Source organism: Oncorhynchus mykiss, chromosome 28 (genome assembly GCF_013265735.2).
Source record: "Oncorhynchus mykiss isolate Arlee chromosome 28, USDA_OmykA_1.1, whole genome shotgun sequence".
Classification (NCBI taxonomy): domain Eukaryota; kingdom Metazoa; phylum Chordata; class Actinopteri; order Salmoniformes; family Salmonidae; genus Oncorhynchus; species Oncorhynchus mykiss.
The window spans coordinates 20,077,547-20,091,589 of NC_048592.1; the positions used below are offsets into that span (position 1 = coordinate 20,077,547).

At 42.4% G+C, this 14,043-nt stretch overlaps 2 protein-coding genes across 2 annotated transcripts in view; both read right to left on the minus strand.

Annotated features, from left to right (window-relative positions):
- Nucleotides 1-2,365, minus strand: part of LOC110508701 (cadherin-18-like) — an 81,875-nt gene extending 79,510 nt beyond the window's left edge. Inside the window, exon 1 of the mRNA XM_021589429.2 lies at nucleotides 2,049-2,365. The gene's annotated coding sequence lies outside the window, so the exon portion shown is untranslated. The remainder of the gene's footprint in view (nucleotides 1-2,048) is intronic.
- A 6,012-nt stretch (nucleotides 2,366-8,377) lies between these two features.
- Nucleotides 8,378-14,043, minus strand: part of LOC110508702 (cadherin-12) — a 33,461-nt gene continuing 27,795 nt past the window's right edge. Inside the window, exons 9-12 of the mRNA XM_021589430.2 lie at nucleotides 11,837-11,958; nucleotides 11,577-11,691; nucleotides 9,793-10,044; nucleotides 8,378-9,092 (exon numbers count right to left, since the gene is read on the minus strand). Of these exons, the coding sequence (XP_021445105.1) occupies nucleotides 8,560-9,092; nucleotides 9,793-10,044; nucleotides 11,577-11,691; nucleotides 11,837-11,958 (1,022 nt within the window). The 3' untranslated portion in view covers nucleotides 8,378-8,559. The remainder of the gene's footprint in view (nucleotides 9,093-9,792; nucleotides 10,045-11,576; nucleotides 11,692-11,836; nucleotides 11,959-14,043) is intronic.

The following is a 14,043-nucleotide window of genomic DNA, read 5'->3' on the forward strand; positions in this document are numbered from 1 at the left end:
GTTCTTCATACTGGACACAGAGACATAAATATTGTATCCACTAGTTCAGCTGGGGCAGTAGATAAAGAGCGTCATTGCCAAAATCCCAAAGAAACCCTTTAACAGAAAGACAGCTGCTTGATGGGTTCTGGAGAGAAGATGGGACTCTACTGAGAGACAGCTGATAAAAGGTAAGATTGAACCAAACCTGATAAGATGGGAGATGGAAGCTGTTGAGCTGCTAATCTCCCAAAATGTGCTAAACTAGTTTATTATGGTGGGTATTTCTCTGGACTGCCAGTCAGTTGGTAGAGTTCCTCCTCAGATGTCAGAGGGAGATTTACACTCTAAGCTGTCATGCTGAGAAGCTGCAACTGAAGTCAAATAAAAACCACATGTGATCAAACCCACAGCACTTTTAATGGTGGACAACTTCATTAACAGTCAGTTAGGTCAGGCCAGAGAATCATCACTCGAGGCTGGTTTGAGTAGGTGTTAGACTGTTATATGATGCCTGTGTCCCAAATGGCACCCAATTCCTTATAAAGTGCACTACTTTTGGCCACATTACAGATGGTGTAATATCCCTGCATTATTCTACAGTACATTCACCACATGATTTGAGATCCTGTTGTCTGTCTGAGGTATACCAGAGATACTGGATACAATTATGAGATGCTTGTGTCTCCACCATAACAATGAGATTCATTGTCCACAGAGCGGAACAGCGGGCTGTCAAACTGGTGGATACATCTTGTTATTTGAATACTTTTTTGAATATTCAATGAGGGGTGTTGACATCAACCGTCTGTATTCAATGGAGAGTGAGATGCTAGCCTCATGAATATGCATGGACTTCAACAGGGACAACTCCGATATAAAGTGTTTTATCTTTAAGGTTTCTGGGATGTCACGTGTTCTACTTATATCAGTACACTAGTAACAACCTAATCATTATGAAACTTCCATTAGATCAAATAAGCCTCACATATCAAAATAGAAATATACATTTTTATCTTGACTAAATTCAACTCTCTCTTATTGCCCCCCATATAAAAACTCAGCTGAACAGTGAATGATCTGCTTAACGTGGACAGATTTTGGGCAGAGTAAAAACCCTCACGCTTCGCCTCTTCCTCTCTGGGTATACTGCCTTATGCGGTGTGAAAAGCGATTCACAAGCCAGCTGCAGCTGTCAGTGCTGGTGCATCCAGTCTAAGAGCCTCAACAGACAGAGGAGCACTCCATACCTGTTTGGAATAGAGGTTATTGATGCCCCAATGAGTCATACCTAGCTGTACAATTAACACTTAAGATACACTTTATTCTGAGGTCAAGTATTTCCAGGATATTGCTGAGAAACTAAGTAAGCATAATTAAATGTTGCCTGTATATATTCACCAATTATTTTGTGTTTTCACACTGTGAATGAAGGTGCACACATGCATGCATTATAATGAAATACATAAGAGTGTAGTACACCACCCTGCCAATACACACACATGCCTGGTCGCACGCATGTGCACACACACACACACACACACACACACACACACACACACACACACACCACACACACACACACACACCCCTATCGACAGCCTCAGAACCTTGAAGTTATCCAGACATGCTAACTGAAACTGAATTAAGTGAGCTATCTGCCCTTACCCTCTGATGTTTCTTTTTGATGTGCTCCTCACTAGTCTGTCAGTTCATGTAAATGGCTGTTTTCACTTCAATTGCTTCATCACTAAAGACCCTCATTGTACACAGCATTTCTAAATACTTCTTACTGCCTCTTCTGAATTCCTCTCTTACATGTTATTGTCGGTCTTCTCCACCGCATCCTCCGTACATTCCATGCCTATCCGATGTATATGACAATAAAACATATTTTTTCCCCTCTCAATGTCTCTTATAAGACAACACAACAAAAGCCATCCCTTATGAGTGAAAATTCCGTCAGCCGGAAATAGCTCTCTTGACAGTCCCACACAAAACATTCTTTAAAAGTAACTGAAAACAACATTTTCTATCAACTAGAAAATCTCAGGAGTGTTCCGCCCTACCTGTTTCACTTTCATTGAAATCTCATGGCTCCATCTCAAAGGCGCGTGACTCAGGTACAGAAACCACAGGCAGAGAGAGGAATGCAATGCACACGCTGCATTCAGGATGCTATAAAGAATGAACAAATCCAGAGCTCCAGTCACCCACGAGACCTAGGGATGTGCATTGTCCTCATTTGATCACCGCCACAAACAGGAAAAAATGTCCATTACAAGGAAATGTTTAAATATACAGAGGAAAAGAAGAGTATGACAGCACATGACTCTGGCAGTCTGCTCTCTCACCCTCTTGCTCTTGGTTCTCCTCTTTCTCACTCTCTTTCTTTCTCGGTCCCCCCTCTCTCCTCTCTATTGCTCTATTTTTCTCTCTCTGTCCCTCTCTCTAACCCCCCCCCCCCATCTCTCACACACACACACACTCAGACTCTGCTGTGCTCTTGCACTCCCACTACTGTTGTGTAATCAATTGGGTTTGATGGAAAATACGTTTTTTTTTTTTAATCGCTTTGGTGCAATTTTCACAAGTATGTGGTACATTTTCACAACTCAGTTCAAACTGTAAACAGATCATCAAAAAGGTAGTTGACTAAGTACAACACACAAAACATAGTCATCTAGAAATACTGTACATGTTTCACATTGCCATACATGTTCATATGAAGTAATTGCCTTTCACAATGCAATGCTCACATTTCTTTTCATTTGACTCTCTTCTCTTTGTTAAAATACATTTTACTATTACTTCAGCCCACTGCCGTTAAATGATGATCACTTAAACGTTTGGTAAACCTAGAGATTTGACATGTCAACTGCTTTGTCTACTACAAACTTGGAGAACTACACTGAACACAAATATAAACTCAACATGTAAAGTTTTGGTCCCATTGTAGCGGTCGTCGATGGTGGAAGAAGAAGAGGATATGGTATGTGTCCATATCTTTTAATAAAGAACTTGAGCACAGAACAAAAACAATAAACCGGCAACCGAAAACAGTTCTGGCTGGTGCAGACACAGAACAGAAAACAGAAAATAATCACCCACGAAACACAATAGAAAACAGGCTACCTAAATATGGTTCTCAATCAGGGACAACGATTTACAGCTGCCTCTGATTGAGAACCATACCAGGCCAAACACAGAAATAGAAAATCATAGAAAAACTAACATAGACAACCTACCCAACTCACGTCCTGACCATACTAAAACAAAGACATAACAAAATAACTAAGGTCAGAACGTGACACCCATATGTCAAATTTTCCATATACAAAAAAAAGCTTATTTTACATGTTAGTGAGCATTTCTCCTTTGCCAAGAGAATCCATTAAACAGCATGATCCTTACACAGGTGAACCTTGTACTGGGAACAATAAAAGGCCACTCTAAAATGTTCAGTTTTGTCACACAACACAATGACAACAATCACAGTTTCAACTGTGCCGGGCAGATGGCAGTCATGGCAATGTGTGGGTGGATGGTTTGCTGGTGTCAACGTTGTGAACAGAGTTCCCAATGGTGGTGGTGGGGTTATGGTATGGGTAGGCATAAGCTACGGACAACAAACACAATTGCATTATATCAATGACAATTTAAATGCACAGAGATACGGTGATGAGATCCTGAGGACCATTGTCGTGCCTTTCATTTCCCGGCCATAACCTCATGTTGCATGGCCCCATGTTACAAGGATCTGTACAGAATTCCTGGAAGCTGAACATTTTCCATTTCTTCCTTGGCCTGCATACTCACCAGTCACCCATTGAGCGTGTTTGGGATGTTCTGGATCGAAGTGTACGACAGCGTGTTCCAGTTCCCGCAACTTCGCACAGCGATTGAAGAGGAGTGGGACAACATTCCACCTGCCAAAGTCAAAAGCCTGATCACTTCTACGCAAAGGAGATGTGTCGCGCTGCATGAGGCAAATGGTGGTTACACCACATACTGACTGGTTTTCTGATCTGCGCACCTACCTTATATTTTTATTTAAAAAATCCCAATTTTCTCCCTAATTGGTAGTTACAGTCTTGTCCCATCGCTGCAACTCCCCTACAGACTCGTGAGAGGCGAAGGTCGAGAGCCGCACCAATGAGTCGGAGGAAACATTGTCCAGATGGCGACCGTAGTTAGCTTGCAGGTTCCTGGCCCACCACTTGGAGTTGATAGAGCACGATGGGACAAGGAAATCCCGGCCAAACCCTCCCCTAACCCGGACGACGCTAGGGCAATTGTGCACAGCCTCATGGGTCTCCCGGTCATGGCCGGCTGTGACACACCCTGGGATCGATCCCAGGTCTGTAGTGACGCCTCAAGCAATGCGATGCAGTGCCTTACACCACTGTGCCACTCGGGAGGCTCACCCTACCTTTTCTTTTAAAGTAAAAATGACCAATCCTGTTAAATCCATAGATTTATTGAATTTATTTCAATAGACTGATTTTCTTAAATGGACTGTAACTCAGTAAAATATTTGAAATTGTTCCATGTTGCGTTTATATTTTTTGTTCAGTGTACCCAATGAAAATGTATGTCTGTAAAGTAGAAACATAAAAGTATAATGTACAGTACCAGTCATAAATGTGTGTCCAAACTTTTGACTGGTGCTGCAGGTCAGACATGGCTTTTCCCCAGGTGCATGAACAATGAAGATATTTACTGCAATTCTGATGCAAACTAGTGCCTGCTAAACATTGTTTCTTTCATTTCTTTCACTTGATTACACTGTGAAAGATTATAACACCTTTTGATCACACCTGGAATAGATATTATGGAAATGTGATGTTCACTCATTTTTTATGAGTAGTGCCTAATGTGAAAACAGTGTGATGTATTGTAGTTAATAGTACTGGAGCATACTACATGTTTTGCTATTGGATTAAATGGTTTTTAAAATTAGAAGATATAATATCATTATGTTGTGTATTTGTGATTAAACCAATGTACTCATTATATTTCACATTAAACAAATATTTTGGATCAAAGGTTGTGTGGTGAAAGATGTCTACAAACAAAATGAACGCACAATGAAAGGGTTTGAATGTAAGACTGTCTGCGTTACAAGTGTTTCCTATTTGTACTAAGAGTATTTTTTTTATTCATCACATACTTGTGAAAATTGTACCAAAGCGAATAATAAAACTGTAATAGGACTCAATTTAACAAGAAAATCAATATGAGGCTGCTGCTACTGTACTGATTGGATTACATTACACCAATCAGAAATTTGGCAGAGAAATTTGGCAACCCCCCACCCCCAAAAAACCTGCAGCATGTATACCATTGAGACCGCCCAAATTGATGCATATGAGCATCTAAAAAAATCTATTTAAAATGCAAAGGGTGTGAAGGGGACTGACTGGTACCATCCTTAGGAAATACTGTAGTCCTCCTTAGGGAAAATAGTCTTGAAATTCTTCACCATTTGCTACAAAACAGAATGTAACTCCCCACTGTGTGCCTTCAGGTCATGTAGAAATTTAGACAAATATAACAATAAGCCCATGCAAACATTGATGCGTCTCACGTTCTTCATAATTGTTTACCCATGAACAAGCTAAAGGTGGCTGAAAACAGCAGGAGTAAAACACATTACTATGACTGTCTCCGGTTTGTTTTCGCTTGGTCTGACTTCCTCTGCTACCTCCATGAATACATTATGAATCAAAAGAAGACACAGCAATCCATTTTCTAAATCCTGTTTCTCAAAGTTTTTTTAAAATAATTTGCCCTTTCTTGTCTCGACAAAGTACATTACTTTCCCCTGGAAGCTAAAACTACGAATGACATACTTCACTTGGGAAGAAGAATAGGGAAAGGACTTTAATGGGGGTATAGGCTACTGTGTATGTGTACTGTAGCATATGCCCATCTAAAAGCACTTCAATCAATGTCTTGTCTGGGTCATTATTTTTGTTCAAAAATCTAATACAGTAGAGTAACAGGATTTGACCTGAATCATTATTACATGAAACCTCTGAAAATAACCTTGAAGGAGTATTGAAGAGTTCTTCAGTTTATAATAGTATTAACAATAAAAAATAATAATACTTACAGCACTAAGACATTATGCAACTGTTAATATATTTAAGGCTACAGTATTTCCAGATATTTTATCAGAGAGTGAATTATCCATGTGGAAATGAAGTATTAAAAAGTAGGAACCCCAAGAGATACACAGATCCCCCCCCCCCCCCCCCCCCCCAATTAACCTTATATCTCATACATTGAGTCAACATGCAACAATCATCTTCACAAGATAACTGAGACAATCAGATGTCAAGATTCAGCCCCTGCTTTCCATAATTATTCTTATTGAGCTAGTTAAAGTAGTTAAAAGAAGAATTCTGATGTTGTGCTCGTTATGCATTGGAAATGACAGTTTGCCAACAAGTGGACAAAATAAGTGGTTTTGTGGAGAAAGAGAAAGAAAGCACACACGTAATTAACATCTTGGAGGATTCATCAAAGAGGAACTTTTTATGATCTATCTATTTCAACATAGAGAAGGGAATTCCTCAGAAAATGCCATTTCAACTGCCTGAGTAAAACAGGTCTTTCTAGACCTCTGCTGGTGGTATAGTGTTGAGGAAAAAGAGATTTTCTTAAATAGCCACAATGAATGTCTTTGCACGGAATTAGGATGGCCAATAAAGGCCCCAGCATGTGAGCAAGGAACATAATATTGTGTAGTGGGGGGGGTATCGGTAGTTTAGCAGCCTGATGATGATGTCTTCATCCATGTTCTCACTTCCAGAGGTGTGGCTGCCTCTGGCCTGGGGGTTACTGCTGTATATGTGAATAACATAACAATGATTTAGTATGATGACATGTTGATTAGGGTCAACGTGTATGTCATGTTGCTCTCTGGGAGTAGAATAAATTCGCTGTGTGTGGATATTGGATATGTTGAGCCACACACTTACAAATCATCCATATTGTTTTTACCAGTACAATAAAAAAGGAATTACCGTAAATCTTTTTATGTCACCTTCAAGATGCGACAATAAACTGATTGTACAAAACATTAGGAACACCTTCTCTTTCCATGACATAGACTGGCCAGGTGAATCAAGGTGAAAGCTATGATCCCGTATTGATATCACTTGTTAAATCCACGAATCAGTGTAGATGAAGGGGAGGAGATGGGTTAAAGAACGATTTTTAAACCTTGAGACAATTGAGACATGGATTGTGTACGTACGTGTGTCATTCAGAGGGTGAATAGGCAAGACAAAAGATTTAAGTTCCTTTGAACGGGGTATGGTAGTAAGTGCCAGGCACACAGGTTTGAGTGTGTCAAGAACTGCAACACTGCTGGGTTTTTCACACTCAACAGTTTCCTTTGTGTGTCAAGAATGGTCCACCACTCAAAGGACATCCAGCCAACTTGACACAACTGTGGGAAGCATTAGAGCCAACATGGGTCAGCAATCCTGTGGAGCGCTTTTGACTCCTTGTAGTCCATGCACAGACTAATTGAGGCTGTTCTGAGGGCTTAAGAGGGTGCAACTTAATATTAGGAAGGTGTTCCTAATGTTTTGTACACTCAGTGTAGGTTCACAACCTATTTGCTTACTTCAACAAATAAAACACACGCTAAAACAATTAACTGTTTATCACTTGCCTACTCAAGGATTGTGTGTTTAGTATTATAACAATGTAGGAGATAAAAGGAAACATGTTCTTTGTTAATGTATGCATTTAGGTAGATCAACATAGGCCTACATTGAAATATGTTAAACATATTGTAGATGAACAAATCAAATAATGCTCTGAAACGGGCTGAGCTTACCCTGCTGACTTGCTGTAAAGTAAATGTATACATCCGACTGCTTAATGCAGTTTGTGTGTGGTTAAGTCGAAAGCTTGTATTTCTCCAGATAGTCTCATCCTCATGGTCTTCAACAAGAATTGCATTACAATAAAAGATGCCACTGCAGTTGACATTTAAAAATCACTTGACATTTAATTTGACAAGAATAGAAGGGGATGAAAACGTGTAGCTCCTCACTGATGCACAAGACAAACAAGTCCCATTGGTTGGGTCTTGTTTTCGATGGAAACAATTTGCCTATTGTGATTAGCAGTACCGTCAATTCGAGCTCGGTCATCAGAATCCAAGGATAAGAGTTTTTCACAATTGCATGCTTTTGAAGGTTTATTGTCTAATGGCCAAGTTTAGCACAATTGTGTAAGTGCAGCTGGCCTATGTGAGGATGGTTGAGAGAGACTCTTTTAAATATACTTTTTTTTAAAGACATTTTGTAGATTCTGGATATTCGGGCAAACTTTTTAGTTACATACAAACAGAGCAGTTCCTGAGGCACTTAGAGAGGGTTATCAAGTTCATTTTAATAAAACATTTCAAATGTTCTGTCTTCTAAATAAACAACAATAACAGCCACCACAAAATATGATTAAAACTGAACGGAAAGGCTTGATTTTATTCCCATTGTCTTTAAAAACAAATCTACCATAAAAGTAAGACATTAGTCTTTTCTGCTTGTCTTGTCCTCACAAGTACTCTCGGCTCTCCTCCACTTCCGCCACGGGAGGATCTGTTTTGTCTTTGTCTAATATCCCTGCTACAGTTTTAAAGGGTGGCCCCCACTCGCTGAGGTATTTGAAGTCTTCTCCTCCGTCTGCCATCCACGACTCGATGGAGCTTAGCGACTCGCCCACCGACCCATCCCCCTCGTAGGCATACGTGACCAGTGAGTCATACGGCGGAGCAGAGAAACCCAGGTGGTTCTCCTGGAGACGCTGGTGGATGTAGTCCCTGATGATGTCTGCGCTGCCCTCTGTGGTGGGGGTTGACTCATTGATCTCAGTTTGGGCGGTGACCTCTGACCCTGTGCCCCTGCGGAGCATTTTTTCCTTGATGGCTTTGGTGTTCCTCAGAGTGCCCATGTCGAAGGCGTGGGTGTCCTCCTCGCCGCCCCCCTCATCATCGTAGTGGATCACGTTGTCCCGGATGTCCTCCTTGGATGACATCAACGTCTCCCTCTTCTTCTGCCGTCTCAGGCCGACATAGAGTGCAAAGATCGCTACAACATAAAAGAACCAAGCACACACAGTGTGTTATCTTTTACATACATAGATGTACTGCAGTGAAAATATACATTGACGTGCATTTCAAGAGCCTTTCAAGGTACTGTAGGAGGGTATGGGAAGAGAGACAGTGGGATGTCATGTGTTAGGAGCCATTAGCTAATTTCCTTATTTCTCCAGACATGCTATCTGTCACTATTGTAGTACTGAGACAGGATGAAAGGCTGTTTCACCTGGCTTTCATCTCCCTCTCCCTCCCCTTTTCCTCTTTCCCAATGGCAGACAGTAGAGACTACAGCACAGCAGCCTACTCCATACTAATGAAGTGCTCACTGTGTTATGCAACAGCAAGAGATACTTTAGTAGGAAAAAGTAGGGGGGAATGGCCAGACCAAGAAAAATGAGCTAAATCGACCTATAAGTATGATTATGATTATGGGACTGTTTCAAGGGCCATTTTTCAAATTGTGACATCAATTTAATGAAGTTACTGTACGTTAGGACTTCAGCTCCCCCTAGTGTAAAATGATACACTTTAACATTCTGATTAATTGCATTTACAGAGTTTATACTGTAGTTGGAAATAAATACTTGGGGTAATCATTATTACTCTCATTCTCAAGGTGTCAGATGAAAAGTTCAGAAATACTCTGCCTCTGCACCAGGATCGCAGTCTGAATGATAGACAGAACTTACCCAGGAGTATGACCATGCACAGTAAAATGGCCATCACTGCCCAGGTGCTGAGGCCCATTGGTAGGAAGACTGCCTCTGCCGTGCAGGACAGGAGTGACCCTTCAGTCACACAGGCACACACTCGGACAGTGAGGGTGCCGGTGCTGCTCTGGGCTGGATACCCATTGTCCTCCACCACCACAGGTATCACGTAGTACTCCTGGACCCGCCTCTGGAACCCTACACGCTTGGTCACTATCCCCGCCGTGTTGTCTGGAAACCAAATGACACAATCCTTAACCCTACATGTCTCAAATCAATCAATAAATCCATCCTGGAACCCTAGACATCTGGTCACTATTCCCGCAGTGTTGACTGGAAACCAAATGACAACTATTAACCCAACATGGCTGAAACCCCACACGTCCATTAACGATTAACTCTAAATATCTGACTGAAATCCTATATGTCTGTCTGGTCACGGTCCCCCCAGTGTTGTCTGAAAACCAAATGAGAGACCATCAGAGAGTGTTCACTTGTAATACAACTGAGAGTACATACATGCAGTACTTCCTTAGTTCTTATTTAATCCTCTTCGTTCCAGGAGGAATATAGGGGCCTGTACTAAAGATCTACAACGCTGCCGGTCTTGGGCTACATGCATTTGCTGATGTCTAAGCCCGACCTTTATCAAGCCCAATGTTTCTTCAGGGGAGATGTATAATTGTCACTTTTACCGCTTTTGGTTTTTGGCTTATTTGAAATAAGGTGAAGGTGTGTACTTAGAATGTACAACAGAAACCAAATAGAGCCAGCAGCACAATGCACGGCTCTGAGAAACAAACACAGGCCTGCCGTTTTTACGGCTATACAGAGATGAAGTGTCGAGATGTGCCCTGCCTCCTCTCCTCTCCAGCACCAGGATAGTGGTTGTGAACTGACTCTGTACAGCCTTCCCTCTGCCTGGATGGACAAAGATCTCACTTGACAAGTAGGAGCCATTAAAGCACACCTTGTGCCTGTTTTCTGCGATTGCCTTGAGCGCTGCTGTCCCTCTGAATCAAGCCAGATATTTATGCGTTATTGTGTTAGAAAAATACTAACAGAGGTTGGTGAGATGGTAAGGCTCTAGGGCAGGGGTGTCAAACTCATCTTGCCCCGGTGTGCCGCATTCGGACTTCAGTGAGGCCTTTCCTCTACATCAAATTGGAAAATAATTGTTCTCCATCCATCGTTCTGGGAATTTTCTGTCTAGCTTTCATTCTGGTGATTATTAGCGAGCTGGGCACAATCTACAAATAGTTTGTTTCAATTGATTTTAGTCATTTTAAAGTATACTGACTTCATTTGATTTTTCACTCAAACCACACGCGGGCCTGATTGGACACCCTCGTGAGCCGGATGTTTGCACCCTGGTATCAGTGGCGTAGTGCAGTTTCGAAAAAAATAAAATGTCAAGCTATTTTACACATTTTGCCATGAGGCTGAGAGAAAATATTGTTGTTTTAGAGATCATTTCCTAGGGGGGTGGGGGGCTTGTGGGGGCTGCAGTGCCTGACATCCCCTGGGTCGTGACAAAAACTCTAAACAATACCAATTGTTTGTGGATATTGTAGGGAGCTAGTATCAAGGAAAAAGATTTGGAGTGAGTCACTGGCACTGCATCATAATAGATAGTCCCTGTATAATATTATTGTATAAAGAAACTTTCTATAAAAATATCCTTATTGAACGTGCCTCTCTCTCTCTCTCTCTCGCTCTCTCTCTCTCTCTTTCTTTTCCTGGAGGAAAAAAATGTGGCTTACTTCCAAAGTCTCGCACGGTGAAATTCCTGTTTCTGATTTCCCTAGGGGACTTGAAGAAGAACCTCTGTCCAACAGCAGGAAGATCCTTGTCCGTAGCACTGATGGTCTGAATTACCTGGCAAAGCACAAAGAGCCTTCAACTTTAGGCGTAGAACCAAGTGGAGAAACTATTTATCACAATTATTCTCTTTCATTCTCTCTCACACGCACCGGCACTCCACGCACGCACACAGTCTTTCTCACAGTGGAACTGTACTTGCCTGGCCTACTTCTGCATTTTCACAGACAAAAGTGTCAAAGGGAACGGCAAGCTCCGGAGGGAACTCGTTGACATCCAGCACATTGACTGTGACTGTGACCTTGTTGGATAGGAGAGGGTTGTCTGCAGGATCAAAGAAAACAGTAATCATACAACACATAATAAATACACCATGCACATAGTGGACCTCAGTGAGCATCACAAATGAGTGAGCATTGCAAAAGCCCTTTCTCTTATCATGTCTGAACTGCTTTTTAAAACAATCAGTATTGTGGTTTATTGGGCACATGTTAATTCTAGCTTGATAAAATATGCAACAGTGACACTCTCTGTTTGCATTTGGATTTGCATGCCTCATTCAATCAATATGAAATTGACAATGAAATAACACAACACTTAAAAGCCATTGATTTTTTTTTTTATTAATAGAAAAACAAATGGCAGCACAGACAAATTATAAGATATTAATAATATGTGTTGATAGTATTGGGTGATTTGCTTATCAGGCTAATTATTTTTTTCCAATTGAAAAGCTTCCCATATAAAAAGCCGCCCTTCCAGTGGAGAAATAGCATTAGTTCATACAGTATAATCTGTCAGTCTGCATTACTATGAGTATAAGTCAATTCCACTAGATGGTGCCAAAAGAATGGAACATTGTGTGTGTAGGTGAACTACTGCAAACTCCATCCAAGTTATTTGCTCCAGAGAAGTCTTAGAGAAGTGCTGATCTAGGAGCATGGCCCCCCTCTTGTTCATGATGATTTAAAAGGGAAAAAATGATCTTCGATCAACAGTTCTACTCTGAGAGGCTTTGTGAATACGGCCGCGGTGCACTCGGTTTGTATTCAGACCCCTTTTTCCACATTTTGTTATGTTACAGCCTTATTCCGAAATTAATTAAATTGTTGTTTTTCCTCATCAATCTATACATAACACCCCATAATGGCAAAGCAAAAACAGTTTTTAGAAATGTTTGAAAATCTCTTAAAAGTAAAAAACTGAAATATCACATTAACATAAGTATTTAGACACTTTTCTCAGTACATTGTTGAAGCACCTTTGATAGCGATTACAGCCTAAAGTCTTCTTGGGTATGATGCTACAGATTTGGCACACCTGTATTTGGGGAGTTTCTCCCATTCTTCTCTGCAGATCCTCTCAAGCTCTGTCAGGTTGGATGGGGAGCGTTGCTGCACTGTAACGATTTCCTTCTTCCTCTGACGAGGAGTATGAAATATCGGACCAATGTGCATCTTGGTAAGTGTCCATAATATATTTAAACTGAACACAGAATACAAAAGAACAAGATAAATAAATTAAAACGGAAACAGTTCTGTATGGTAAAAGACAAACACAGAAAACAACTACCCACAAATCATAGTGGATAACAGGCTGCCTAAGTATGGTTCTCAATCAGAGACAACGATAAACAGCTGCCTCTCATTGGGAGGCAAACTAAAATAGAAACATAAAACACAAGACCAAACTAAAATAGAAACATAAAAAGGAACTAAGGCCAGGACGTGACAGTTACCCCCCCCCCCCCCCCCCCAAAGGTGCAGACTCCAGCCGCAAAACCTAAACCCATAGGGGAGGGTCTGGGTGGGCATCTGTCCTCGGTGGCGACTCTGGCGCGGGACGTGGCCCCCACTCCACCATAGTCTTGGCCAACTCAAGTGGTGCCTTTGGAGCGGAGACCCTCGCCGCCGAACTCGGACTGGGGACCCTTGCAGTGGGCCCCGAATAGAAGGGAGACTCCGGCAGCGTCGGACAGGCGGGAGACTCCGGCGGTTCCTGACTGACGGGCGGCTCCGGCAGCTCTTGACTAACGGGTGGCTCCGGCAGCTCCTGACTGACGGGCGGCTCCGGCAGCTCCTGACTGATGGGCGGCTCCGGCTGCTCCTGACTGACGGGCGGCTCCGGCAGCTCCTGATTGACGGGCGGCTCCGGCTGCTCCTGACTGACGGGCGGCTCTGGAAGCTCCGGACAGGAGGGCGGCTCTGGCAGCTCCGGACAGGAGGGCGGCTCTGGCAGCTCTGGACAGGAGGGCGGCTCAGGCAGCTCCGGGCAGGAGGGAGAACCTGGAGGGAGGAGACGGAGAGACAGCCTGGTGCGTGGGGCTGCCACAGGATCCACCAGGCTGGGGAGACCTACAGGAGGCCTGGTGCGTGGAGGAGGCACCGGAAGGACCGGGCTATGGGGGAG